The sequence below is a fragment of the Dicentrarchus labrax genome, unplaced genomic scaffold (assembly GCF_905237075.1).
Source record: "Dicentrarchus labrax unplaced genomic scaffold, dlabrax2021, whole genome shotgun sequence".
Classification (NCBI taxonomy): Eukaryota; Metazoa; Chordata; class Actinopteri; family Moronidae; genus Dicentrarchus; species Dicentrarchus labrax.
In genome coordinates, this window is record NW_026136713.1 from 8,168,305 (window position 1) to 8,196,087 (window position 27,783).

At 40.0% G+C, this 27,783-nt stretch overlaps 1 protein-coding gene across 5 annotated transcripts in view; it reads right to left on the bottom strand.

Annotated features, from left to right (window-relative positions):
- mid2 (midline 2) overlaps window positions 1–27,783 on the bottom strand; it is a 146,272-nt gene that overhangs the window by 36,109 nt on the left and 82,380 nt on the right. For 3 of the 5 annotated variants that reach the window (XM_051419523.1, XM_051419522.1, XM_051419521.1), the window contains 3 exons: window positions 12,879–12,944; window positions 10,998–11,093; window positions 208–315 (listed from right to left, as the gene is read on the bottom strand). In XM_051419523.1, coding sequence (XP_051275483.1) covers window positions 208–315; window positions 10,998–11,093; window positions 12,879–12,944 — 270 coding nt within the window. The remainder of the gene's footprint in view (window positions 1–207; window positions 316–10,997; window positions 11,094–12,878; window positions 12,945–27,783) is intronic. The other 2 variants (XM_051419524.1, XM_051419525.1) reach the window with 2 other exon arrangements.

Sequence of the window (27,783 nt, forward strand, 5' to 3'; positions counted from 1 at the left end):
AACCCCTTGTTAACTTGCTAACTATTACAATTCTTTAAGGCAATACAGTGTCAAGACTGTTTGCCCCTTGAATCAGTCAAAGTAACTTTAACTTGCTGAAACTATCCATCATCATAGTTTCAACTGAATTTAAATATACTTGTATTGAAATCTCTCTCGAGCTGGACCTGAAATTGAAAAAGTATAAAGACATCCTGGTAATACTACCTTGGACTCTTTGATCTTCACAGCGATGACCTGTTTTCTCTGGCGGATGATCTCCACTAGCTCATCACACTCCTCCACCAGCTTGGCTTCATGCATGGCTGTGTTCACCTGGAGATAGAAGCAGGTACACACACTTATTAGGTACATGACTGGGAGATCCAACTATGCTGTATGGATGTTCTGAATCAAGCAAAATTGGCTTGGTTAGTGGTTTTCACACACAATATATCACACTAAACTGGCCATATGTTACATTTGATTTTGTCTGCGTAAAAACAACAATATATGCCTATTGTTCGTCTCCTCTGTTTGTACGGAGCTTTAAGATAATCTGGATTGGCAGCTTTGACCATTCATAATCATCACTTACACAGAGAACACATAATTTGTTTTCTCAGTTTCAATTTGGATTCTGCACACAAGGACATGCTGCCTTCAACAAAAATTACACCTGGATTAGAATGAACTTGTGATGAACTGAGATAAATGGTTTCCCCTGCTTTATTTGTGTCACTGGAAAGACCAAAAATCATTTTATAATACAAAGCACGCAGAGGAAAAAAAACACAGATTAGATACACAGATAGGTCCACAGTCACCCCTTTAGTGGGCATTATGGGTGATAAGAAAAGAGCAAAAAAATGTAACATGAACTTGGGATTTAATTTTTCATTCTCTAAAATGTTCTGTTCCTTGCTGGAGGGAAATCTATCACAGCTCATAAAAATGGGCACATTTCTGCAGAATATAAACCACCACTTGTTCTGGTATGTAACACTAATATATTATACAGGAAAAAAATATAATATACTGAGGAAATGCAGTTACACCCTTTTTCTAAAACATGTTTATTTCAGTTTATTATGAACAACAAATGGGTTGAAGATTCAACTCTTCATCACAAAAGCTCCCCAAAAGAGCCGGTGTAGGCAATTCAACGACAGAATCTGCTTACACCATGCCAATTTAATAGATTCTGTGATTATTTTAGGACCAAAGTTGCCAAGGCAACTCATCAGCAGTTCAGCATCTCAGGCCAACGCTAAATGAACAGCCAACTTCAAACTTGTGTGGGTGGGTGGGTGTTACTCAGACACTAAGGGTGTTTGGGGAACGCTGAACCACTACCAATAGGTTTGCCAGTTGTAAAATACAATTGTAATTACACCTACAACTACATCTAAGGCAGGGGTTCAAATTAAAAAAAGTATAGATGTACTGCTTTATTCCACTGCTGAGGGACATTTGGCTAATCATAATGAGGGCTAACTCAGGGACTGATGGTTTAAGACTGAGTTGGCTGTGATTCTGTTTCACCAGCAAAATGTAATCTGAAGCACTCCAAACACAAACGTATGAGTTAGAAACCAAATCCCTGCCCTGAGGCAAAAACTTAACTGGGTGTTATGATTGGCTAGAGAGAAACCTTATCGCTGCTTTGTCTGTTCCAAGAGATGTTGCTGTACACTGATATAAGGATGTCAAGTTCCCACGTACCATCAAATATAAAGTTGCCACAAAGTTGTAGTCACACAGAGTTGTGCTGTGAGCGCAACTCCTCCACAGCCTATTCAGACTAAATCAAAGAAATTACAGATTTACTCTAGAATATATTCAGAAAACAACCCAGTGCGATGACTGTAGGAAATGTTCACTCAAACTGGCAGCTTCATAACAATCCAGAAAAGCCACACTGCAGAGGAGGAATTCCACTAACACAAATCGAATATAGGATCTCCATCAAAGGTGGCCTTTCAAGCCACAAAAACTCACAAACAACGCTGCTGCTTTAACTGCTTCACTAGATGCTATATTGTTTGTTGTTACAGACGCACTGGTGAGTGTTTTCTGCAGTGCACTGACTGTAGCAAGAGTACTGCTGAGCTGGCAACCCGCACACATACACATGAGAATACACTGTAAGGAACGACCCTCTCACTACACTGACTGTGTGTGTGTGTGTGTGTGTCAATATTTAAGATTACATTCAAATCAAAGATCACACCAGCATCGTGACAATAGATTTTTTTTTACGCACAAACAGACACACCTCTATGTTCATCTGGGAGAATGCAGAAAGAGTGTCTGTAAACTATACTGTACTGTATACAAATAGGAGGGCTGATTACAGTTCCTCTCTTCAGTAGTTACAGCATCTCTTTGACTGTGTCCTTTTGGTATTTAGATAGTTTAACCACTTGTGGATTTTGGCTTTATATGTTTTACTTATAAAAATAAGATAACTTGATATCTTTGAAAGATTGCAGTGCGTTCTCATACTGACTACAGTATAAAACCATCTGTACCTACAGTATGTAAATCAACAGGAAGATTCAAATCCTTTTTATTAGTTCCACGTCCTTTTTTATTTGTTAAGATCATTATTATTATTATTATTATTGCCTTTATTTGATAGTAGCAGCTGTAGAGAAACAGGAAAGTCCCTGAATCCCTACATTTTACAGGGTCGTGACTTTCTGTCATGCTGCAAACTATCAAACTATTTACCCCAACAACCATGTTCCACTCATCACTCCACCAAGCTCATTACAACACACAGATCCACTTAAGCCTCATTATTCAAACAAACACACACACGCACAAACACACATACACACACACAATTAATTCTGCAAAGAGCCATCTTATGACTGCAGGTGAGTAATTAAGCAGGATAAATGTAGCCGTCCAGGATCACTGTGAATTACAACTTGGCAGCTTAGAGTTACGGAAACAATCTTCATCTCTGTCCTCCTCCTCTTTCACCTCACTCAAAACCTCCTCCTCTTCCTTCTCTGCCAGCTCCTGACATTATTATCCACTCCCTGCTACACAAACACTGTCACCTACTGCGCATCTCCCTATTCATCAAGCTCCTCTGCAGGTGCACTGGAATCACAGTGCTAACTCCATGTTAAAATACAGGAGTTATTATTGGAGTTTGAGAAGAAGAACTACAGTAAGATTGAAAACACTTTCAGTGTCAAAGACTTTCCAGCTGCTCCTGCTATCAAAAAGTTAGTGAAAACCAGAGATGGACAGAGGGAAATCAGCTACAAACAGACCTTTTTGCCAATTTATGACAGAGACTTTACAGTAATAAAGGGATCTTATTTCCATATTGCTCAAGAACAATGGTTGATTATATTTATGATTACAATATTTCGCAAACTAATTGGAATAATATTATGTAATACTAAGCTGACATTTACGTGCACCCCATTCATTCCTTTTACTAATTATCTCAGACAGCGAATAAAATAAAATTTTCACAGCTGCATGTTGGCATCAGCAGTCATAATTGCACTCTATTAGGTAAGAAGATGAAATGCAGACATAATTAGCGACTGAAAAGTATTGAATAAGCCTATCAAGACCATTAGGATAAAAATGTCGCCCACAGAATGCAATCTGACAGCAGAATCATTAAATCAAAAAGAGCTGTCCATTACAAACCTAAATCAGGAAGAATAACTTCCCCCTCTCGTTCTAGTATAGCGTTACATTGAGCACATTATGCTCCCATACATCATTAGGTTGAGTTCAGCTCCCTTATTATGTCAGTATTCAATTTATTTGCCCATATTTTTATATTGTGGAAATGAGCACTGTATTACTTACAAGCCAAAATGAAATAAAATGAGTTATGCAGCTTCATTTTTTCTTGCTTCAAATGAGTGACAGTCACCATTCGCCACCCACTCTGTGCTGTTTCAGCAAATAATGACGGGACTGATGTGTGTGGCCAAGCAGAGTGCCAGTCATTCAGATGTTGTCAATCTCAATGATGTGCTTAACTCAAAATGAGAAGGAAAGTCTTAAATTCCGCAGATATTGTGATTTAACATCACAGCATAATCTCTTGCTGTGTTGTTATTTTGAGAAAATCTGTTGACTCCAGATAAATGAATTTGTGTGTGTGTGTGTGTGTGTGTGTGTGTGTGTGTGTGTGTGTGTGTGTTTTAATGATGTTGCAATGCTCATTCAGTCTTGATAATGCTATGTGTATTTCTATCAAGAACTGTCACAGCTACAACACCATAATAACAACACAAATCCTGGCGGACGCTGATAAATTACCCGCCCACCCTGACATAACAAATCCCAATTTATTTTCTCAAACTGTGAATTTTGTGTTAACAGCATTATTTAAACCCACACAACTTTATTTGAAATATCAATCAAACATAGCAACCATGGCAGGTGTACAAAATGATTCACAAGATGTCTTGTCTTAAATTTAATGATGAACCGAGAAAGAAAGCCTTGTATTTCAATCATTCATTCAGCGATGCATCATATAGGTCCAATGAAGAGTTGGAATGAGTAGATACAGAATATTTATGTAATATTTTCATACAGTGTACAGTTTCTTGAGTTGAAGAGACCAAACAGGAGAATTTAGTTGAAAAGAAGGGTTTTCCATTTCCTTCTTTTCCATTCAGTTGTGGTTTAATACCAAAAGTATGATTGAACAAAATCAGACCCCTGTTGTCTGAGGTATCATGTTTGTAAAAGCGTTTTGGCCATTTCAACATTTTTAATTCGTACAAATCAGATCAGAGTTTTTTATAACCAAATATCATTTTTTTAATTATCAAACAAAAGTCACAGCCAGTCGCAAATTAGGGTTGTTGTGGTTCGTGGTTAGTGCCTTAAGCCATAGGCTGACAGGGTCAACATAGATATTAATAGTTATTAACTGGCGCAGTCCAATCAATAGTTTGGCTAGGGCTTGGACATAACTCAAGATTAGCTGCTACTGACTTTCAGTGAATTATTGATTCTAAACAAATTGCAATTAAAAACTACAGTTGAATCATTTTAATGCACTGAACATTATTTATTTAGATGTGATTTTGCATATGTTTTCCATATTGTTGTATATATCGATATTGCAAATATATTGCCTTGCCCTACAGCACACCCAGCTACTTCAGGATGTGGACATCTGGGGTTAAAACTGCAGGCAACAAGAACAGACAATTGAACAAAGTATGGCTCCCAAAAGTGGCTCCCTATTCAAACTTTTTGAGGACTGGCCTAGGTTCAGAACAGTTGTTAACCTCTTGCTAACACCAAAACCCTCACATCTTGAATCAATTCTGTGCTCATTCCACTCCCATCAGACCCACCTGCTTCCTGTTTGCTTTACTTTTCTCTTCTTCTCTCCATTCTACCTGTCTTACTGGTCCCCATTCTGTCTGCTTCTAACTGACCGCTTCAATTTCTCTCTCACTGCCCCCCTTTTTCCTCTTTTTCTCAGATATGATCTTCTCAAACAGATGCAAGGATTCAGCCTGACAGCTTTATCTCTGATGCTGTCCACAGAGTCTGGCATAGTTCCCAGAGATTTATGACACCCGAGTGGCATCTTGCTCTAAAACAGGAAAGAGTGGTTTTATGGATGCAATAGAGTAAAGGAAAATGCAACTGCAAGACGTATATCATAGATGTTATGTCAGAGAGAGGTGATAATTTGAAATGCTTGACTGGCAATGAATTTGAATACTGGTTTTAAAGCTGACAAATTGTTTGTTTGAACTTTTATATGCAAACCAGATTTACTTACACAGAGGATAACATTAATCATCAAAAAACTCAAGCTATGTATATATAAACTTAAGACAGTCCTGTTGAGTGGTTTTTACTTTTTGGCCCCTCTAGCAGTGTGGCACTATGGATGGACCTGTTGGTCTGTTGACCACTTCGGTCAAGACTAAAATATCTCAGTTCTGCGGTATTGCCATGACATTTTGAATAGACATTCATGGTGCCCAGAGAAGGAATTATGACTTTGGTGATCCCTGACTTGTCCTGTAGTGCAACCATCAAGTCAAAGTATTCACTTATCCTGCAAAAGATCTACTAGATAAAGTAGCACAAAACTTTGTGCGGACATTCATAGCTCCCAGATGATGTAATCTAAAGACTTTGGTGATCATCTGATTTTTCTTCTATTGTGCCACCATCAAGTTGAAAATGTTATTTGTCCAATACTTTTACGTTTTATGACCAATGCAAAACTAATGACATTCTCATCAGTCTCAGTTGCACTTTGTGTTTATGCTAAATTGCTTATCTAAAAAAGTGAACATAACAAACATTATACCTGAAAATGTTACTATGTTGAGGTTAGGATTTAGCACAGCCCCACAGAAATGCTAGCAGCATCACTGTAAACTTGTTCATGGAGTACCATCAACTTAAAAAAACACTATACAGCAACTGTATAGCAACTGTATGGAGGCAATAATTTTACTTGATTATATGCTATTATCCCACTGCATTGATGCCCTCACCTTCATCTGAACAATGGAACTGAAAATGGCTTTAGAAATACAGCAAAGACGAACAACAGCGGTGGACAGTTCGATCTCACTGATGCGCCAGTAAAAAGGTAAAGAGAGGCGAGATGAGACTTGATACAAAGGATTAAGCAGTATTACAGCCATCTCCACACAGCTGATTCATATTCTGCACACAGTGGAATCAGCTTCCGTGTACATAAACCCAGACAGGTCTTGACTAATGACTTAGAGCTCATTGTTTAATCAGTAGACATACATGTCTGAACATTAAAACCCACTACGCTTCTGTCTGATGTGATTCTTTCCTTTTTTCCATCAGTCCTAATACACACACGCTCACAACCGTAACAGTGAGCTACTTCAGTTTCCTCCCAGCTGGCAACACAATTCCAGGGGTTGGAAATACTGGCTTCTGCTTTGACTGCCTCCTTAGACAATACTTATTCCACATTAGCTGTGTCTAGATGATGTGTTCACACACTGTATTTCACAGTGTGTGAGCTATGCAACCTACGCCTTATTAGGGAGTGCCCTCATTAAAAAGCCGCCAGTGAACACGCCTCGTCAAAACATAATCTCTGTTTCAGGAGGCTTGGTTGAACCACCGCCCGAGTGAGCACAAACACGCAGAGTAAGAGTGACATAAAGTGAGACAGAGCAAGATGGAAAGACAGAAAATCTGATTAACTGTCAAGCTGCAAGATGAATTCAGGGGAGAGACATGTTGAACGCAAAATCAAGAAAACTTCACAACACTGACAAAGTCTCAAATGCACAAACCTTTCAGGAGGTGTTATATAAGTATGAAAGAGGAGGCTCCCTGGGAATTAAACCAAAATCTGCTCAAACTTGTTCAGTGATAACAAAGAAATCTGTGTGCATCCTTTGAGATGTCCACTTGAACAAAAGGAGAAAAAAAACGTATGCTGCAACAAAATGGTGGCTGGCATGAAATTGGGACATACTACCAAACTCTGAAAAACACAAAAATATAAGCAATGAGGCAACACATGCACATGAATAAAGGCTGGCTGATTATTGTGAGAGAGGAAAGAAAGAAAATGAGAGAAAGATTGTGCAGACAGTGACGTGCAGGAGATACTAAAGGTTACACCAGGTCAGCACACATGATTTTAGCATATTAAAACGGCTTAAAATGTAGTCTGTAATTGACAAGCGATTACAAGGGTAACATGTGAACTGTGAGTATAATCTCAGCTTTTACGTTGGCTCTACGTTTTCTTTCAGTTGCCATTGTATCAGCATCCATTCAATATCAAAGTGTTTTTTGGGGAAACGCTCTCTGCCAAACAGCCTCACTGAGTGTCTCTTCTCTGCTGCCTATTAATATCCAGCCAGCTACCTGGCATTGGACGGATAATAGTGCTGTGTGTTAGCTCAACAACAATCACTTAAAATGTTAGAGAATCATTTCGCATTTCGCTCAATGTTTTTTCAAGAATGCCGAACATTCTGAATGTCATTAAGCCCAGCATAAGATGGAACAATCCTACACCAAATACTGTGATAAGGAGAGAGGCCTCCCAAGGAACGCCCTACACATCATCAACACATCTTTTCTATGACTGAAGAGAAGATAACTCCCCAAAGAGAACCCCAGGAGAACAGGGCTGCATCGCTGCTGTGTGTGCTGACACACTGGAAACTGATTCACACTGTGTTTGATCATATCTTTGGCACCAATATGATGCAAACAAGAAGGAGAGAAATCCAGGTCATGCTCAAAGCCCTTCAGAGATTTCTTACTTTGCACAAACTTCTCTCACTCCACTAAATCTCACTCCTTTTTTTTAATCCCCTGTCTGTGTTGTATTGCATTATTGCCGAGAGTTTTCTTCCGCAGAGTGCCTGTATCTGTTTCAGTCAAAAGATCATCGGTTGTCACGCTAACACTCCCATCCTCTTTTCCTCTTTCTCTGCTTGCCCTCTCAACCCCGCTCTTTCTCTCTCCTTTCCCTTTCCTCTTTGCTTTGCTGATTGCCTCTTCCTCTACTTTCCTAACTATCTATCATTCTCCATCTTCCTTCTCCTCATATGTCCTCCTCTTCCCTCTCCCCACCTCTCGCTCAACATAAAGAGTCACTGCACATTACAGTAATGTCAACTCACCTATAAACACGAGCTCTCTCATCCATCACATCAATAATTAAACTGGCCTTTTGACATTGACATCACACAGGAGAATAGCTCTGAATTGGTACAAACAGGGTGGGAAAACATATAGTTTCTTTTAATAATTTGCTTAAGAGTCAATGGAGCATGTTCCTCCCCCCGCTATCGCTCCTCATTTCTTTTTTATGAATAAGTGATGAGATTCTGCTGTTATTGTTTGGCGGTTGCACAACATTGGTATGCAGACTGAGACAAAAGAAGACAGACTTTTTTTTTTCTCTTTCTCTGTGTGCCGTTGACAAACAGTTTGTCTGCACTTAATGAATCACGCAGCGATCATTTAATTTTGATTGGGTGAGCGGCTGCAAGAGTTGTGTTTCACGGACCTCAGAGTGAGTCAGAGAAAATGGAGTCAGGCCTGGCTAATAAGACATGAACTGCACACAGAGTGATGGCGGCACCAAAGTGCATTTGTCCTCTGTGGCCATTAATGTCAAATCTCACAGAGAAATTATGGCGTTTATTAAGAGTGAGTGCGTTTAGACAGAAAGTATATGTGTGTGTCTGTTTGTGCATGCGTATGCGATGCAACTCAGGCAACACTAAGCATTAGTACTCTCTGGCTGGAGACACTACCTCCATTAAATCACAGCACGAACCCAAATGGAAGAGGTCAACAGTGACAAGACTGGCTGAGGTTTAATCTGCAGACAGGTAGGGGTTCATGCTAGGACACCGGAGTGCAAACACTCCTCCAAGGTTGTCATTAAATCGAACCAGGTGAGCTGTGAAATATTACCGGCTTGTGACAAGTCAAATAAAGTTCCCGCTTTGAAGATATATGCCATTTGACATATAATCTTATCTGATTTAACTTTGGAGCATATATTTCTTGTATGGGTGGCAGCAGTGGGAATTAAACTGTTGAGTGTTAAACATTAATTCATCCTGATATTTATATTCAACACAGTAAAATGCATGAGGACCAAACCTAACTTTATGACTTTATTAAGGTACAGTTGAGACAATGACTTTGGAGAGGCACAAAATCTGAACTTATGACACAGTAAAAGCATTACAGTAAGCTGCTAGCACATTGAAACTAGGGAATATTGGACAACAGCTTTCAGTAGCAGCTTTGCCCACAAGTAAAGTGATTGTTCCAGCATCTGAAGTTGTCTGAATTACATAACTGCCACTTTAAAGAGTTTGAGAGTGGATGGATGCTGAGAGCTACTCCAGCTCAACCTTTGTTCTTGAGTCATGGATTGAGTCAGATTGTCTGGAGAGCTACTATTGTCCACAAAGTACAAGAGGTCCCTCAGACCCTAACTGGTATCTAGTGTATTCATTTTCAAGGCAGTGTATCGCATCAGTCAGTGGATCAAATGACAGGCAAAGATCTTTCTGCGCAAATACATTTTAAATAAAGAGATGAAATATATATTAAAAAAATTAAAGATACATTGCAGTCATTATTAATGTATCAGTTCTGTTTCTTTGGTATAGTTTCTTCTTGTCTTTAGCTTCCAAGTAATAATTCTTCAATATAAATCGCCTGAAAACACTGCTCTAATGCTGACCCTTTATGAACCCAGGATCTGGCACTGAAATTCACTTTCACTGTTGAGACTTATCAATATGTAATACAGCTAGTGAGGGAACTGAAATAACGGAGTGTTGTTTTTATTGCGATCACAACCACAGACATGATCCAGGAGGAGTGAGAGATGGTAAAAAAACAACAGAAAAGCAAGAAAAGGTCAAATTTCTGTCACTGTTCTTCTTCCATCAGATGTGTTCCAGAGTGAGAGACAGTGTCCAAGTGTTAGGATCGCAGCATCAGGCCAGTTGCCTATAACAAAGGCAGTAAGCTGTATACAATCAATAACAGAGACAGACTTGTTAATGTGTCTCTGAGAGTGAGAGCGATGAAATTCATGCAGGCCTTAACCTAACCCTCAAAACCTTCTTTGTTGCGAGTTATCCATAGGCCTGGAACCAAAAAGTGAAACCCTGGATTCTGAGGAGATTGCTTCTGAAGCTTGATGCATTGATAGTGTTGGATGAGGGACTCCTTCGGCTTTAACTAAAATCCAGGGTGGCTTTAGTGGGGTGGCCGGGGAGTTATGTCGACCAACCACACAGGGCTCCATTCTCGTGCAAATTTTCACCCAGCTGAGGTTCCCCTCATTAAGAAGCTCGAGCAGCTTACCGCCCTGTAACTAACCTGACCTCTGACTGCCAAGGTGATGCAACAAACAAGACAACTTCCCTGTGGAAATCAATTGAGAATCCAACATACTTTTATAACTTTCAGACTCGCCTAACAACACAAAGACATACCTCCACTTGTTGACAGATCTGGATCAGCTTGGCCATTTGATTCTCCAGTTCACTGTTCCTCTTAACCAGGTTTGTCAGGTTGTTCTCCAGGGTTTGCTGTTGGGGCGGAGAAGGAGGAAGGAGCAGGGACAAAGGGCAGAGGAGGAAGACCAGGAACAAGGACACAAAACCAAACATTAGCATATATAGCTGCCAGTGTTCATTGACTCAGAAGCACCACCATCGTTACTGTGTATTTAAATGTGAAACACTCAGCTAACCAGGCACTAACCAAGATCTAAGTGGTTATTTCAGTTTCTTTAAATGCAATTGTGTTTTTTCATTAAACCAAAAATAAAGAAGATATCAATCAATAAAATCTGACATATGTGATGTTACATGATGTCTTTAATGTAACATTTTTGGCGACGTCTGTGATATGAGTTCCCTGTCATCAATATTCACACGGAGAAATTATACATTGTATGTGTGATACTAAATAAATGGTCACTATTAAGATCCTGAATTTCTGCTTTGCCTTCTCTGTTCCATATTGATGCTCTACAGTGCTCATTCTTCCTTTGACCGTGGCCTGAGGGTTCCTTTATGATATATGAAATCCATGCAAAACTACAAATATAAAACTGCTGTTAAGGGACCAGTCATTTAAAATACTTCAGTACATGGGTCCAAATGCTATGAAGGTTTGTGAGAAAGAAAAGGTTGATATAGTCCTGGTAAAAATGATGCAGGATAAAGAGTTTCTACCACAGTGGTCATGAAACAATGTGCTAAACATCTACAGTATATCTATTTTATTATGTGAAATCAGAAAGACAAAAAATACTTTTGTGTTATGTGACGTACTGTAGGAATTCAGAAATAATCAAAAAGGAAAGAAAAAGTCTCACTGACTGTTTAAACCAAAGCACAGCACTGCAAGGTTTTCTGTGTTTGACCGTGATCTTAAAATTATTTCTTTAGCTGAATAAAAATGGGGTTACACAGATATGCCAATACCTTTAAACTAGCATTTGAAACTAAATATACAATTTATTGCTGCTGGAAAGAAAACAAATTCACTCCTTAATCGCTATTCTTTGCCTTTTAACTACTACAAAGGCTTTTGTACTGTAGCAGTTTTATTTGGTAATATATTGTCTGTAATATGATAATTTAACTGCCCGACCTCATCATACTTTACTTTAAAGCCCCAGAAACAACCATATGTCCCTGAAAAATTAAACCGATGGACCTCCACTGGCAATTTAAATGATCAAACAGTCAATTACTATCCCTTAACTGTGACTGTTTGTCAAATGCAAGAAAAAAAACAGACACACACATAAATAAACTCAGACACATATACACTACAAACGATGAAAATGGAAACAAGCAAATGGCAAGCCAGAAATAGAACTGCCGTTCAAAGGAAGCAAATCAACGATGGCGGCGACGACGATGGGCATCAAAACAACAACAACAACAACAACAACAACAACAACCACAGCTGCAACGAGAACATCAGAACAAAGCAGCAGACAAGCGGCGGGTGTTTGAAGTAGGTCTACTCATGCAAGTGAAAGGGAGGTGGGCTGGACAAGCACCTGGCCACGACTCTGACTGTCTGACTGTACCTCTCTGTCTGTCAGGCAGCCTCGCTGCTTCCCAATATCTCCTCTGCCTGTCGCTCAGCCTGATCCACTGCCTGTTGTCTGTTTGACTTTGCACTCACTTAATTATTTATCTGCCTGCTTATCTCCCTGCCTGCATCCCTTCCTTATCCATCCAGGTGTCTACCTATGTGCCTGTCTGCCACTGTCTGCGTCCAAGCAGCGGGGATTGGGGGAGGGTAGGGGAGGACGGGTGGGAGGGTTGGTAAAAGGCAGCCAGGGAACTCACCGCAGCGCTTGTCTTTGAAGCCTCCATTACCGCATCTGACACTCTGCCCGGGCTCACCTGATAAGCCTACGAACACACACATACACCCACGTAAGTGCACACATAAACACACACGTACGCACACACACACACACACACACGGACACACAGACAAGCCTGGTCGCACAATTCTGCCACCTAAAGTAACGGAAGAGGAGAACACCCCCCTGATAAAGTTGCCACAAACACTCTTCTCATGGTCCTAAGCAAGGTGTTGAATGCACATGAGACAGTGTGGCTCGCAGTGTCTGTTAATATTTGTTTCCCTGAAACTGGTGCTGGACTTACATTACTGGAACAAGCATTTGGTTGTTGTGTCACAGCGCTGTGTGAGTGTGTTTTTGTATGAGGGAGTTTGGAGTGGAACATCAGTGAGAGGGGACAGATGGGTCATTAATTAGCAAGCTGGAGACGAAGATGATTAATACATCAGAACACAGCTGCGTCCCATGAGACTGCAGTGAAACAAAATCCTCTGTCCTCTACATACATGCATGTGAGTGTGTGTTTCTGCCTGACTTTGTGTGTGTAGGTGTACCTGCATATATGCATAACCCTTTATACATTAAGCATGTATGCTGTCAAAGACATGCACACGTCTCTGTGTATGTAGATGACATTTGCTAATACTTTGTAGATCCCCTCTAAAAGTGAAGTGACCGCACAAAAGTGTCCATTGTGTGTGTGCAGACAGGGTGCTGCCTGACTTGTGTTGACCCTCCTGTGGCTTCAGCCCAGCAGGCAGGACGAGTGGCAGAGAGAGAGGGGGAAGCAGAGGAACCGTCAACAACAAACTCATTAAAACACACAACAGACATCAAAGACGTCTAGAACCACTCAGAGATAGAAAGAGGCAGCGGAAAAAAAACGCGGGTAGAGGGAAGAATGGAGGCAGTAAAGGATGTGATTGGTGGAAGAAGGTGCCAGCAAGTGTTGGATGGATGACATACAGGGGCTGGCAAAATGAAATGTCAACCCAAACCAGGATAACAATTTTATAATATGATACGATGGCTTATTCTGTTATTATCAGAGGAGCTTGTTTGGAACTGGAGCTATTACCCTACCAAGCAAAACCGCAGTAATTGCAATTTTGGTCAAAATTGAGTTATGACTGAAAATTAACTTTTATATGTATGTTTTATCTTGTGACAAATTTTCTAAGTTCAGTCTTGCTCCATCTTAGAGAAAACGTGATGTCAAAATTGTAGTAACTACAAAATCCAACCTAAAACCAAAACTTTAAAGCCATTTTTCTCAGTTTCACTGTTAGCGTAGTTACTGCGGTTATGCTTTGTAGGGCAGAATAGTAAATGACACTGAACTGGATTATACGGAGCAGGTTGCACCATTAAAACTTCATGTCCTAACTACTAAAGACTAGTAGCATAGCTGGCAATGTGTAAATCAGTTCCTAAATGTCAGCACATCCAATCCAAAGAAATCTAACTATGTAAACATAAAGTCACTGTAACTTAAATAAATAACCTATTTAGGGGGCCAATCAGTGTTTTTGTTCATTAGGTATTTTTAGCCACATATAAATACATATAGATAGCAATCATATTGCATCAAAATGTTTTGTAATTTGATGTACTTTGGGTCATTTCAAATTTAAAAAGAGTCTATTTACTGGCAACCAGCGCTATATTTTCAGAATCTATCGACTATTCCACCTAATTGACTAGGAATTTAACTATATACATAAAGACAGACAGTACAGGGGAGTGAAATAATGGTAGAAAAAGAGAAGGGAAAACAGGAAGAACGGAAGGAGGAGAAAATAAAAGCCAAGCAGAAATGAGTGACGAATTGCATTCCAGTTGCTTGAGGCTCATGGTGGGGCTTGCTGGGCTAGGCAAGGTTATTAGCATAAGGTAATATCATTCATTCACTGATTCAGCTTTGGACATGGCATGATGTGAGAGTGAACAGAGAGAGAGTGACAGAGATGGAGGGGGTTGATGGGATGGAAATAGGCATGAGTCCCGTGCTGAGAGGGGCAGCTTGGCAGAGTAGCTCCAGTCTGGCCTACCCACTAATTCAGGCTTCTGTCTCTTCTGCGGCTTTCTTTTCCCTTGTTATCTGTCTCTATCTGTCATTCCCTACCTTTTCTCGCTTTTCTACAGTACGTCTCCTCTCCCTCTAACCTGACTTTCTTCCCTGTCTCCTCCCTCACTCGGTGTCTCTCTACCCCAGTCCTTATTCTGTCCGTCTCGGCACAGTTACAACTGCAGCTGCTGACAGCCCATCATCTTGGGTTAGATCACCACCCCCTCATATGACTTCATTGTGCTGAGGGACTCCTGGGTCTCATTCCTCTACAGATGATCCCATTTCTCTTTGAAACAAAAAAAGGACAGCTCCCAAAAAAGGACAGATTTATTTTACAGTAGCTACAGAGAGCGGAGAGAGGGATTGTGGGAGAAAAAAACGATACCTTTCTTACAGGAGACTTATGATGAGGGTTTACTGAACACACAGTCGACTCAAGTTTGAGACTGCTGTCACAGTTTAATCTCCAGCCATCACTGTTCACAGAGTCTGCAACCGTAGTTCAATTCACACCCCTGCTAAGCCATGAAATTACAGAGAATTGCATCACAAAGTACAGAAATCAAATTATTTTAAAAATGATGTCCATAAGGTGACAATACGAATACGTATGTTTCTGAGAAATCTAACAGGCCAATCGCTAATGTGTGCAAAAGTGTCTGTGTTGTGCTTCAGTAATAACTATGACAGTAAGTGTGACAAATTGACAGTTGGCAATTTCTGAAATCTTATTTCTGTAATCCAATTACAGTGTAATGGGTTACTCCCTAACCTGAGGCATTGGCTGAGCTCATTGTTGCTTTGCTATAGAAACATTAAAGGACTTTTATCAAACTCAAGTTCAACAATGTTATCATAAAAAGAGGTCAGAAACAGTAAGAGGGCACAAGTGTTCTCACATATCAAACATTACGATGTGCTTATAGGGGAAAAAATATCCACAAGGGTTGAATGCTGCATGGCATCACTGCCTAATTAATGACAATGTCCAGTAGCTGAGTCTCTGTGTTGTTACAACAACGTAACAACAAAAAATCTTAACTGCCACCACAACAAAAATGGAACAGAAAGCCCTGAGGCTAAGTAACCAACTTCAAAGTCTTTTTCTTTTAATTAATTCGGGATCCTCCCCCATGCACAAGAGAAACAACGAGACTAACAGAGAATAACAAAAATAAAAGCAAGAGAAGAGAGAGAGATTAATCTCGAGAAAGAGCAATAGAATAGAACAAGCTCACTTTACAGCTGTTGTTAACAAGAGGCTTTTCAGAGTCTGGACGTGTCAGTAACACAAGCCTTCTGGGAAACTGGGTTTTTGTCTGAGGATAATATTCCATAGGGCAGAACTGTTGAGGCCAAAGAATTCAAACAGGGAGTCACGCTTGTCTCATAACTCGCTGGCCGGGGCTCAATTAATGAGACCAATAGGGATGTTTAAAACTAGCTAAAATGTTAACACATTTTGTTTGTATCTCACTACCAAAAGCAGTCTATTTCAGCTTTGCCTGCACCAAACTGGATAAAGGCAGGAATGTTCCCCTGCTGCCAATATATGGAAACAAATAAATATACAACATCATTTCACGTTTACCAGTCAATGTAAGGCAGTAGCTTTCATAGTGTTCGCTCTGAATGATGCTTACAGGTGTTTCAACTCTGAATGAACTGTGACCCTCAAGCTTGTGAACGTTGAAAGGATCTCAAAACAGTTGGGGGTGCATTGATAAGTGCGTCAGACAGCTAGAAGATGCTTGCTTTCATTTATAAGTCTTGTGGGGGAATTTAGATAAAGCTGTTATGAGAAAGCAGGAGAAGTAAGCAGGGAAGGGTACAGAGAGACATATCTACTGCCATAGTTAACCACTCTTAGGACTCAGCTTTATGAATCCCAATTGCTTTTTTCCCTTAAGGTTTATGCTGGGAAAAAGCCATATTAAATGGATAGAAATCCAACAGTAATTCAAGTTTTTAGCCACATGAGGGGATTAGGATCAAGAAATTTCTCTGTTGGTTTGAAAGGGAATAATGAATCGTCATGACTACTGAACGGCAGTCCAGACACAAGCTGGCATTTGATTTTGTTTATAAGACTCTTGGATATCCCATGGGCCTGTGCGTGCTTTTAGCTTCCCAATTATTTGTTTGGGTCAGGGACAGGCTGACCCAGGACTACTTTAAAATGAGAATAAAGGACAGAGAGAATAAGAATTAAAAAGAAATGGCGAACACAGAAATACTGTAGATACTACATGAAGCAATGTCATATTAAAGACCATGTCCCAACCTTGTAGAGGCCTTTATTAGACAATTTCATATCAGATTACAGACTGAGGATACTGTGATATTTGAATGTATAGAGATGGGAATTTAATGCTGCGGGTTATGGGAGGGGGTCTCGACTGAGATGAAGTGGGGTTAGTAGAAACCAGCGATATGGTTAAATGGGCTTAAAGGATCTTTCTGTTTCATTTCAATCGGCCTACACTGGATTCTTGTTGGACCAGTGAAATTCAGTTTTATGGATTAATACTGAGAAAGTAAAATAACACATATACGAATGGCTTGGCTGTTATTCATTATAATCAATATCTCTGCTTATCAGACAGAGCACCTGTTTTTTGACAGTGATAAACAATTTTGTTATAAGTAGTAAGTGCATCTTACAAACGAAGAAACAGCAAATCAATAAACAAAATTGGGGCTGAGAAACTGAGAGAAAAAAAGTTCCTTTAATCAAATAAAATCAATTGTTGTTCTCTAAGAAACATTGGTGCTGCAAATGTCACCTCTGTTAACTTTACTATACAACACTAAAATCATTAGTTTGGTATATATTAATCAGCAGCATCTGACAAATGAGTCCAAGCTCTGGGACCAGATAACTTTCTTTCTGTTTACTGTGCATGCACCTGCATTACAACACGATTAGGTGCATTCACACTGGATGCCAAATTGCTGCTCCTGCAAAACCAGTCACTTGATAACAATTCAATTCCCAGTATCCGACTAACAAATCTAACAACAACAAAACTCCACATGCCCCTCTAAAGTTCCTCCAAGACTAATGTTTTTATGTCGTAGTAATTTCTGTGGGTGTGGTTGTCGTGTAAGACAACCATATCGCATTTGGAAAAAAAGTGTCTTCTGCTGCTAAAACACTGCTGTTTTGTTGGGTATAAAACTGCATTGAAATGCTCTCCGAAATATAGAAATATATATGTTTTCTACAGAATAAAAAAATGAACTGAGAGAGTTACACTGACTCAGAATCATTTCTAAATATAAGGAGATGGAGGGCATATTCACACTTGATTGTAAAATCTATGTATTTTGTGATAGCCATATCATTATTTTTCCACTTGTTCTTAAGATCATAGAACAAAAAATAATTTATCTGATACTGAATTCTAAATTTAAATCTAATAATTCATACTTCAAATTCTCAGAAACATTTGGAATAATTATCTCTTACTGTCTATATATAGCATATATTAGAAAATATAATTGTATTCTATTCACACATATTTAAGCATACTGTAATTAACTTATGTCTCATAATTCATGCAGTACTGATTTCAAATACTCTATACCTTATATTGTATTTTCCATGGAAGGAATGAAGGAGAGCGATCAGCAAGAGACTGAACACTCAACACTCAATTGAAATGATAAATTAGACCTACAATGTATGTATTACCAAAAAAAGTGTGGTATTTTAGATAATGTGTATTTATGGCCTGTGATTGAAAATGAAATTTATAACATATATCAACAGCTGCGAGACATGTAATGGAATTTACAGAGAATACATCAAAGTTTAAATTGCAATCATACTGATGCAATAAACATTTTTATCTTTCTCATCTGTCTGAAGCTGTTGCAACTTTTATTTGAGCTCAGTGTCTGTATGACATTCTCATCTATTCATTGATTTGTGCACTATTTCCATCCCACAGACACAGCCTAGCTTACAGTATATTATAAGCAGGTATGGGTGGATCTGTAAAATAGTTTCATCATCTGAGTTGGACGCTGTGCGGCTCATAACAGATCCTTGTTATCCGCGTCCAGCCTTATCCACAGTAGATGATATCATTAGGTTGGTGCTACAAGCTGTGGGCTAGATAAGGAATATTCCTGTCCTCAAGACTCGAGCTGTAGCCAACCACTGTGACTCCTGACTAAAGACATTATCATCTTGGTGGCTCAGTTTGGCTGCTTTGTGCAGATAGAGGATACAACAGAGCTTTGATAGTGTAGCAACAGAGTTCTCAGTAAAACATCAATATTTAAAGTTATTCATAGTGTATACGTTTATGTGCAATATTGACGGTCGAGAGAAAAAAAAAGACTACAGGTCTGCAACAAACCTAAATCAGCTATGGAAAAGCTGTCTATGTAAATTAGTTTCTGTTAATCTGTGACTGAAATCTGAGGCACCCAGCCTGTAGCTCCGTAAAGGGCCTAGATTGCAAGATAAAAGTAAAGCGAACACAGTCACAAACAACTGCTCGCGATGCACCTTGCATATCTGGGTCTGATTTGTTGCTTGGTAATCTTTACCCACATATTACTGTCCAAACAATGACAATGTTAAATCAAATCAAGATATTTGCTGTAGAGGTATAATGCAGCAGGCCTTAGCTGAGCAGATAACAACCACACTGTATCTGTATCCATATTCAAAGGCCACACCCCCTGATAACATCTGGACTTACAATGAGACAGATGTGAACAAAACACACAAAGAAGAAGAAACACAGGCAGAAGAGGCCTGCAGTCCCACTGGTTCCAGTCATTATGCCAAGCTAGGCTTAACAAGTCCCAGCGCTTCCTGCGTATTGAACACAGAAATTAAATTGATATTGATCCATTCTTCTAATGGTAAATGGTAAAATAAATAAGATACAATGAATGGGCGAAGATCCTAAAATGTTGGAGAATTCCTTTAAGGGCTTAAACAGGGTTTCACATAGGCACTGAGTATAGGCAGGGAGGCTGCCCTCCAACTATTGAATGCAGGTTAAATCTCTCGAGTCAATGAGCATCTCTGCTGAAGTATCTTCCTCTGTGAAGCTGGAAGAGTGAATATCTTATGGAGATATTCTTTAAATACATAAGCCATGTACAGTAGATATTTTAGAAATTCAATATTTAGAGTGGGAATAGAGGCCGTGTGTGACAGTAAGGTAACAGCCCAGCTCGTTAGGCAGGATTTCCATGGCTTGTTACTAACCACCTGTCCTCTACGCTCACCTCCCACGGCACCAGCTCCAAGTGGCAGCCTGCAGCATGATGGGCTTCAGTGTCCTCTCCTCCTCCGTGATTGGTTTTCCTTGCAAATGGATTTTTTACTCACAAATTAATTTGGCCAAAATGCCTGCTTAGCTCCTGCATGGAAAAACCAGACGAAGTACAGAAAGAAACACTGAGAGAGAGAAAGAGTACCTAGTAGCTAAAAAAGAGCCACACAGACAGACAAGGCAGCGCACAGCCACATTTCACTGGCTGTAATACAATTATCTAGCTGCCGGCTCGTTGGTATATTCATGACACGGTTATTCATTTTGCCTTATTTTCTAAAATGCAATAACAGAAAGAGCAGTGTGTTGGGTCTGAGTCATTCTGACTGATGGGAACCCAGAGGCCGTTGCTTAGCTCTGTGTTCCTAAAACCCCTGACTCACTGCTACAATGAAAAATGTTCAGCAAAATACCAACATCTTTTCAACAGTACTGCTATGCATTTCTACCAATTATTTCACCGGAAGATTGGATATTTCAGGTAGAGTGGACACACAGAATGACTTTATACTTTCATTTAGTTTAGTCAAAGATCATTGTAGCCAGTTTTTAAACCTTTTGTCTATACTGAGTGTTTCTCAAATGGACAAGACAGAGCCTGCTCATTAGTAAACAGTATTAGAAATATTACCCACCACCAAAATTAAGTGAAAAATAATCTTTTTTTTTTTTATTGTGACATTAATCTATATGGCCTGTGTGATTAGTCGAAAAAGGAAATTTTTTAATAAAAGTTTGGACCTGCAAAGCCAGGTCAGCCGCAGCACCCACAGGAGGTCACAGGGACGTGCCGTGTACACCCTCATAAATATAACAGCATAACGAGGAGAACTGCAGCTGACACTCTGAGACAAGCGGCTGCTGCAGATCATGTTTGCCAAAGGAGAAAAAAAAGAGGCAACCCGATTGGCTAACTGTGTGCCGAGACTGCAGAAAATCCCAAGATGGAAGTATGAAGGTTTTGTATGTTTTGTGTTTGTAAATAATGCGGGTGCGTGCACAGGCATACAACTACCTCATGTTGGTTTTCACTCACTGGAGCCAGAGATTTCAGAGGCAATTTCATATGAGCTTTGCAACTCTAGATTGGCTGCATGAATCTCACACCGACATCTTTTACTTTAATAACTACAACCGGGGCGTGCTTCTGATTAAATACTATAATCCTATTTGATTTCAACCGCACCCAGCGTTGTGCAAAAAAAGTTACCACAGAAGTGAGATAAGCACAGCTATCAGTGGTGCCTGGTTAGCTGAGCCCAAAAGAAAAAGCTTTGCTGAAACCTAGGTGTTGTTCTCACTAAACCCCACTTAAGCCGTTGCAGAAAGCAGCAAGGCATGCACCCAATGTGAGGAAGAGAGAAAGCGTTGTGGAGACGTCAAAGGAGTCACATTTGTGTAGAGGCAACAAATATCGACTGAGGACATGTCTCGTTATGAAGCTGAAACAAATCTGTGGCAAAGGTTAAAAACTGCGACCTGACAGAGGCACAGTGTTGATTTGTACACTCAACAGGATTTACTATTGAACATAAGTTTACAACCACCCTCTCTTAGTTGTCAATTTGATGCTGGATAGATGTTGAAATGATGCTACAAACAATATTTGAGACATTTTAGGAAATCAGAACGAAACATATAAAAGCTGTTTCAACATTTTTCACATACTGTATTTTGTGTCACCTTGGGTTAACATCTTGTTTGGCACTCCCCGGTATGTCTCACAAAATTTTTTGCTGTATCTCTTTAGATTTTATCTTCAAGGAAAATATGAAGTTATTCAAAGCCTTCGGGAAAGACTGATAAAGAACAGTTTGCGTTTTATTCCCTTAAGATACAGAGTTTCAGAGCCGTGTACGGTTTGCCTGTGAAAACGCAATGAAAAACTGAGATGACAGTTGTGAGGTTTTCATCATGGCCCCACAGCTTTGAGAGTCCTTGACGGTGTTTTGCCATATCACTTGAGGCAAAGTGACACACCAGATCATCTCACTTCCGACACATGGACCGCAGCACATTTGCGCTTGTGGAAAATTCATGTGCACTTTGCAACACTGGACATGCAGGGCTTTCTGGTCGAGTTGGTACATGCTCCTCATACCCACTTTCCCCTCAGAGAGAAGGATGCCTGGAAGAGGCAACTGATTCCGGCAGAAGATGTGATTTTCTAGGAATTGTGTCACTATCATCATCATTATAATCACCCTTTTCTTCTATGTACTCACTGTAATCTCTCTTCCTGTGCATCTGGGTGCATGCATCAACATATACACAGTGACTGTCATCTCCTCTCTCTGTTGCAATGTTTCCTCCTCTATATTGCCATTTAATTAGAGTAAACTCGACTTGTTATTGCTCTTTTGAGACTCATTTCTTTTAAGCATATCCTATAATCCTCTAAAACATTTGATGCTGATAATGAACTAAATCAGCCTGTCTGAAACATATAACAAAGCACCAGGCAAGGGAGCTCAAAAACACATAAATTCCACAGTACAGCTAATTCAATTTCTACAGACATATTGCTGTTTAAAGCAATAGTTTGACATTGTCAGGAAGTATGATTATTCACTCTCTCGCAGAGAGTTAGATTAGAATATCAATACCACTTCCACGTCTGTACAATAAATGTGTGGCTAGAGCCAGGAGCCAGTATGCATAGACTGGAAGCAAGAGGAAATATCTAACCAAGCTCTGTACAATTATTATAAAATTGCCTATTGCCTATAAGCATCCATTAAACTCACAAAACAACACATTACATCTTTAATACGTACAAAATCCAAAGAGCAAATAACAACAATTTGCTGTTTTATTGGGTATTCAGTGCCAGATTCTTGGATGTAATTTCGACACTTTGGTTTTTGCACTGATTAAACACACTAAATATTAATTAACATGCTTTAGGGTTGGTGGTAGGTGGATTTTGTTACCTTTGGACACGGCTAAGCTAGCTGCTTTCCCATTTCAGATATTATGCTAAGCTACCCTCACTGGCTGCTTGCTCCAGATAGTGAGAGTGGTATTGATCTTCTCATCTAACTGTCAGTGAGAAAGCGAATACTACGGTGACTGCGAAAGGTGCAAGAAATGCAAACGGCTGTATCTAGAGCCAGTGTTCAGTTTGTCCGTAGAAACATGGCGGTAAAACAAGCCTCCATGGAAGGTGAACTGCAGCGTCTGTACATAAAAATGGCTCATTCATAGGAAACAAAAACACAATAATTCCCCATTATTACTCTTGAAATTTGGGTCAACTAAAAACCTAAAAGCGAGAAGAGACATGGTTATTTTCTCTTAACTCATAACTTCATAAAGTACCATACATCTACTAAAATGACAAAAAAAAGGTTACCTATTTACTATTTCCTGTTAAACTGACTGTGTTGACAGCTGCAGCCTTACCTGTGGGTTTGCTGGAGGCAGGTTGGGTAGAAACGAGCGCTTGTCATTTAAACCTTGAGCGATGATGAGTGAATCACCCTGAATGTCTACATCATGGAATCTCAGCAGCTTCTCTTTCCCTTTCCCGCCTCCACTATTTGCTTCTGCTTCCATTTCTGATCTCTCATTCCCGCTCCTCTACAATGTCAGCTGTCGCTGTCTCCTCCTTTCTTCCTCAACCCTGACCTTCATCTTCTTGTCCTCTGCTCCTTCGTTCCGCCTTTTTTAACTGTATAAACTAAATAACTGTGACAATAAGGGTCCTGTCTCCAAGACTTAGTGCTATCTCCACTTGTCGGTTGGAATTTAACATGTTGTATTGGGACAATTGCCTAAAGATACAGAGCAGACACATCAGAACAGCTTCGCCTACCATTGCCAATAGAAGCCCAGCTGGAAATGACATGTTTTATCTGATCTTTAATAATTTAAGTTCAACAAATGAATCTCCTCTCTCTTGGGACTCTTTTTGTCATCCCGAAGCCTGATGCTGCTGTACATGTCATCTTTCTAAACCTTCAGCCACATAACAGCAACAATAATCTGGTGTGATTGACACTTTCCAGGCTAAAAGCTTTACACTTGTCAGCTTCTAGTAAAACCTCCAGAGAAGTTCATTTGAGCTCATGGACTATAGAAACGGGGGTTGGTTCTGTGAGAGTGCGATAAGGTTATGAGCAACACAGTTAGTTGACTTTTTTTGGGGTCATGCAAGCATGAGACTGGTGCTACCAGCAGGGAGGTAAAACACACTTAAAATCACGGATAGGAGAGCCCATGTCATGATCCGTATCAAAATTTAACTTGACGTGCTGTCGCCTATACTGAAAGGGATCTTAACGCAAAATAATGTATCATAACTGACTCATGAAAGGAGGCACAGAAGGCTCTGACGTAAAGCAACTGCTTTTACTGCAGTCTCAAATTTAGCTTCCCAAAAAAATTCCTCTCTAAGACTTTTGCTTATCTCGACAGATCTCAGCATGGTTTTAACTCAAGCAGCCACAAATATACTTCCCAATTTCCTCGCCTTTCAGATTAAAAACCTTGCTTTCGCGCAAACCAGATTTTTTCAGTAGTTGTAGTTTGATAGCCATGTAACTTATTGAATGGGTTCCATGAGCTCTGTACTTCAGGGAATAAATGTTTGAAATTTATTTGCAGTACATAAAGGGCAAGTGGAAAAAAACAGCAGAACTGGAGTTATAAAGGGAAACAGCAGCTTTGTGTTTGCTGCTGTTTCAGCGGTATTGAATGTGATAGTAGATAATGCCATACAGAGACCCGTTTGAGAGGAACAGTGAGATTTCCACCCTTAAGCATTTTTTTCTTCCCCACCCCAGTGTGACCTCCTACTGGGCCCTGCAGGCATTCAGATGTAGAACAGAAAAAGAGACAGATTTTCATCCACCAAGGTTGCATCAGGCAACATGCACACAACAAATCAGCCAAATTTACACACACTTACGCACAAAACACACAATAAATAACAAGAAAACACTCCTCTTCCCTCCTCCCTTTCACATGGTGGCAGTGGTCAGTGACAAGACAGAGTGTCTCTATTAGTATCAAAGTGTCTCTGTCCACCCTAACAGATGGTTTTGCTTCCTCCAAGGTGGGCGAAGTGATTTACTCTATCTCAACTGTACTTTGCCTTATCTAATTGGACCGACCGTGCCCAGGAAGCGGGCCAGTAAATCATGTCACTATCATATATTTATAGATCAGGTCATGTAACACTAGTGCTACATAACATCTATATATGACACCTGTTATTGTGCCAGCTGCTGGGAGGATGCCCAAAAAATGACACAGACACCACAGTCAGGGGAGTACGAGCAGAAAAAGTGGAAGAGGGCAAATGTGAGCGGCAGAGACAATGATACCGGGAAGTAAAATTGTGACTATCATTGTACAGATAAATATGACATCCTCAGACGTATTGCTTTGACTCCCATCGTGACAGCGCTACGGATTCACATGCTGATACTGCTTACGGAAATGAAAAATCTTAAGGGAAGACATCCCAAGTGCAAAGTCACATAACCCTAAGGCTCAGCTAGCTTACTGACACCAGAGTTATAGTGCAAGAAACCACTCTGGACAGTGGTCTCTGCGATGGTAACAGGGCTCGCCGCAAATAGGAAAGACACATTCCCCACGTTCCTGCGATTCTACGTGGTTGGCTTTCTGGCGTCAATATCTGGAACAGACATTCCTACACTGCACGACTCCCCGGGGAGATGAACTTCCTCTGTGCAACCTGAGCTAAACAGAAACTTCTAGGAATGTTCTTGCAGGTCAGTGATTGTTAGATTTGGGAAGATGAAGTTCAGTATACACAGAGTAAAAATCTATAGTTTTTTATGTTAAATATTGATATCATATAAAGAATTTCTGGTGTGAATGCAAACTAAAAAGGTCTGAGGATTTAATTTGGGGTTTGGCTTATACACAGCAATGCTATGCAAACAGAAATCAGAAGCCACCTGCAGATCTGAACATTGCACATTATATTTTCTCTCTCATATATCCTCTCTGAGGTTGGTAGTAGTAGTTTAGGACAGTGATGGCTTTTACACTTTTTTGCATTAGCACTGCTGGCTGTAGAATTCCAAAGGGAAATCTCTAAAGAAAGTGTAGAGAGCTTCCTGGAAAACACCCAGTTCTATCAAACACAGACGCAGCTTGTGTATGTTTCTGTTTGTGCCTGAGTGTGTATATACTGTGTGAATGGACTTTTCACTTTAAGCTTTAAGCAGCTATTTAAGCTGACAGTCATTTCAGGAAACAGGAAAAGGCCATTTTCGAAGCGTTATCTGTATCTCTGGTGTGTGTACTGTGTGTTTGTGACTATCTAATGCATGTGAAAATAACACGAGGAAGTCATATTTATGCCATGGATTCTATAGGGATATATGGATAGTGCCTCCATGTTTGTACTGCATGCATGATCTCAGATGTACACGTGGCTGTGTGTGTTTCTCTGTGGAGCTTTAGTGGACAGGGTGCTGGCTGCTGCTGTCACCACCATGCTGGCCGGAGAGGATAGGTGATGTGTCCCTTTTTAGAAGCCATAAAAGAAGCCCCGCATGCTATTAAGCATGCATCGGTGCGCGCCTTTCTCATCGGCTTTAAAAGGGGGACATCGGAGCACAGCGACGTTAACCTGTGTTCTCAATCTCTCTGTCACATGAAATGGACAAGCTCCCAGGTAACTCAAGTTTGCAATGTCAATTCTCGGTCATATTGTCCTGCTGCTCCTCTCCTTTCAGCTCCTCAGGGAAAATCCTGTCCAAAATCTTGTCGGTTTACAAGAAATAACTTCTCTGACTAAAAATCCAACTCTGTCTGACAGCTGGGTCTCTGGTGCCCCTTATAGGAGACACAGGTTCACTTGTGGCCAAGAGTCCATGCTGTGGGGAAATACAGCAGAGAGCATGCTGAACAAAGAGGGAGCAGAGACTTTTTAAAATATATAACTCCAAACACACACAAATCCATTTTGTATTTTGTGCTAAAAAACAATGGTTGCATTTTATAGGCAGATTGACTTTTTATTTTCTGGTTCAGCACCAATTATAGACATTTTTGGAACATAATAATCACGGTAGATGAGTAATTAGAACTGGAAAATGAACGTTCCAACTTTTCCCCTGTTTCTTAAATTAATTGTTAATGATATGAGAAATACAAATATAACTGTTTAAAATATAGAAATATATTTAATTATATAATTTACACTTCCACATGCTATCAGAGCATCAACAATGCAAAAGCGTTAACTAAGACATCCCCCTAAAAGTGGCCAATACAATATGTTGCAGGGATTATATCTGCCTGTGTCTTATATGCAGCACTCTGTCAGTGTCACTGTGTTAGATAATGGTCCTCACTGTTGTGTGCGTATGTTTTGAAAGTGAATGTGCATGTTTCAGGAAGCAAGAGATTCATGGGAATGGAATGCACTGAAGAACATTTCTGTCCAAGGCAGCTGTGAGATGGTTGAGAAGAGTGTGGGAGACTGAAATTCTCCTTCATAGCCAAAATAACACACACATACC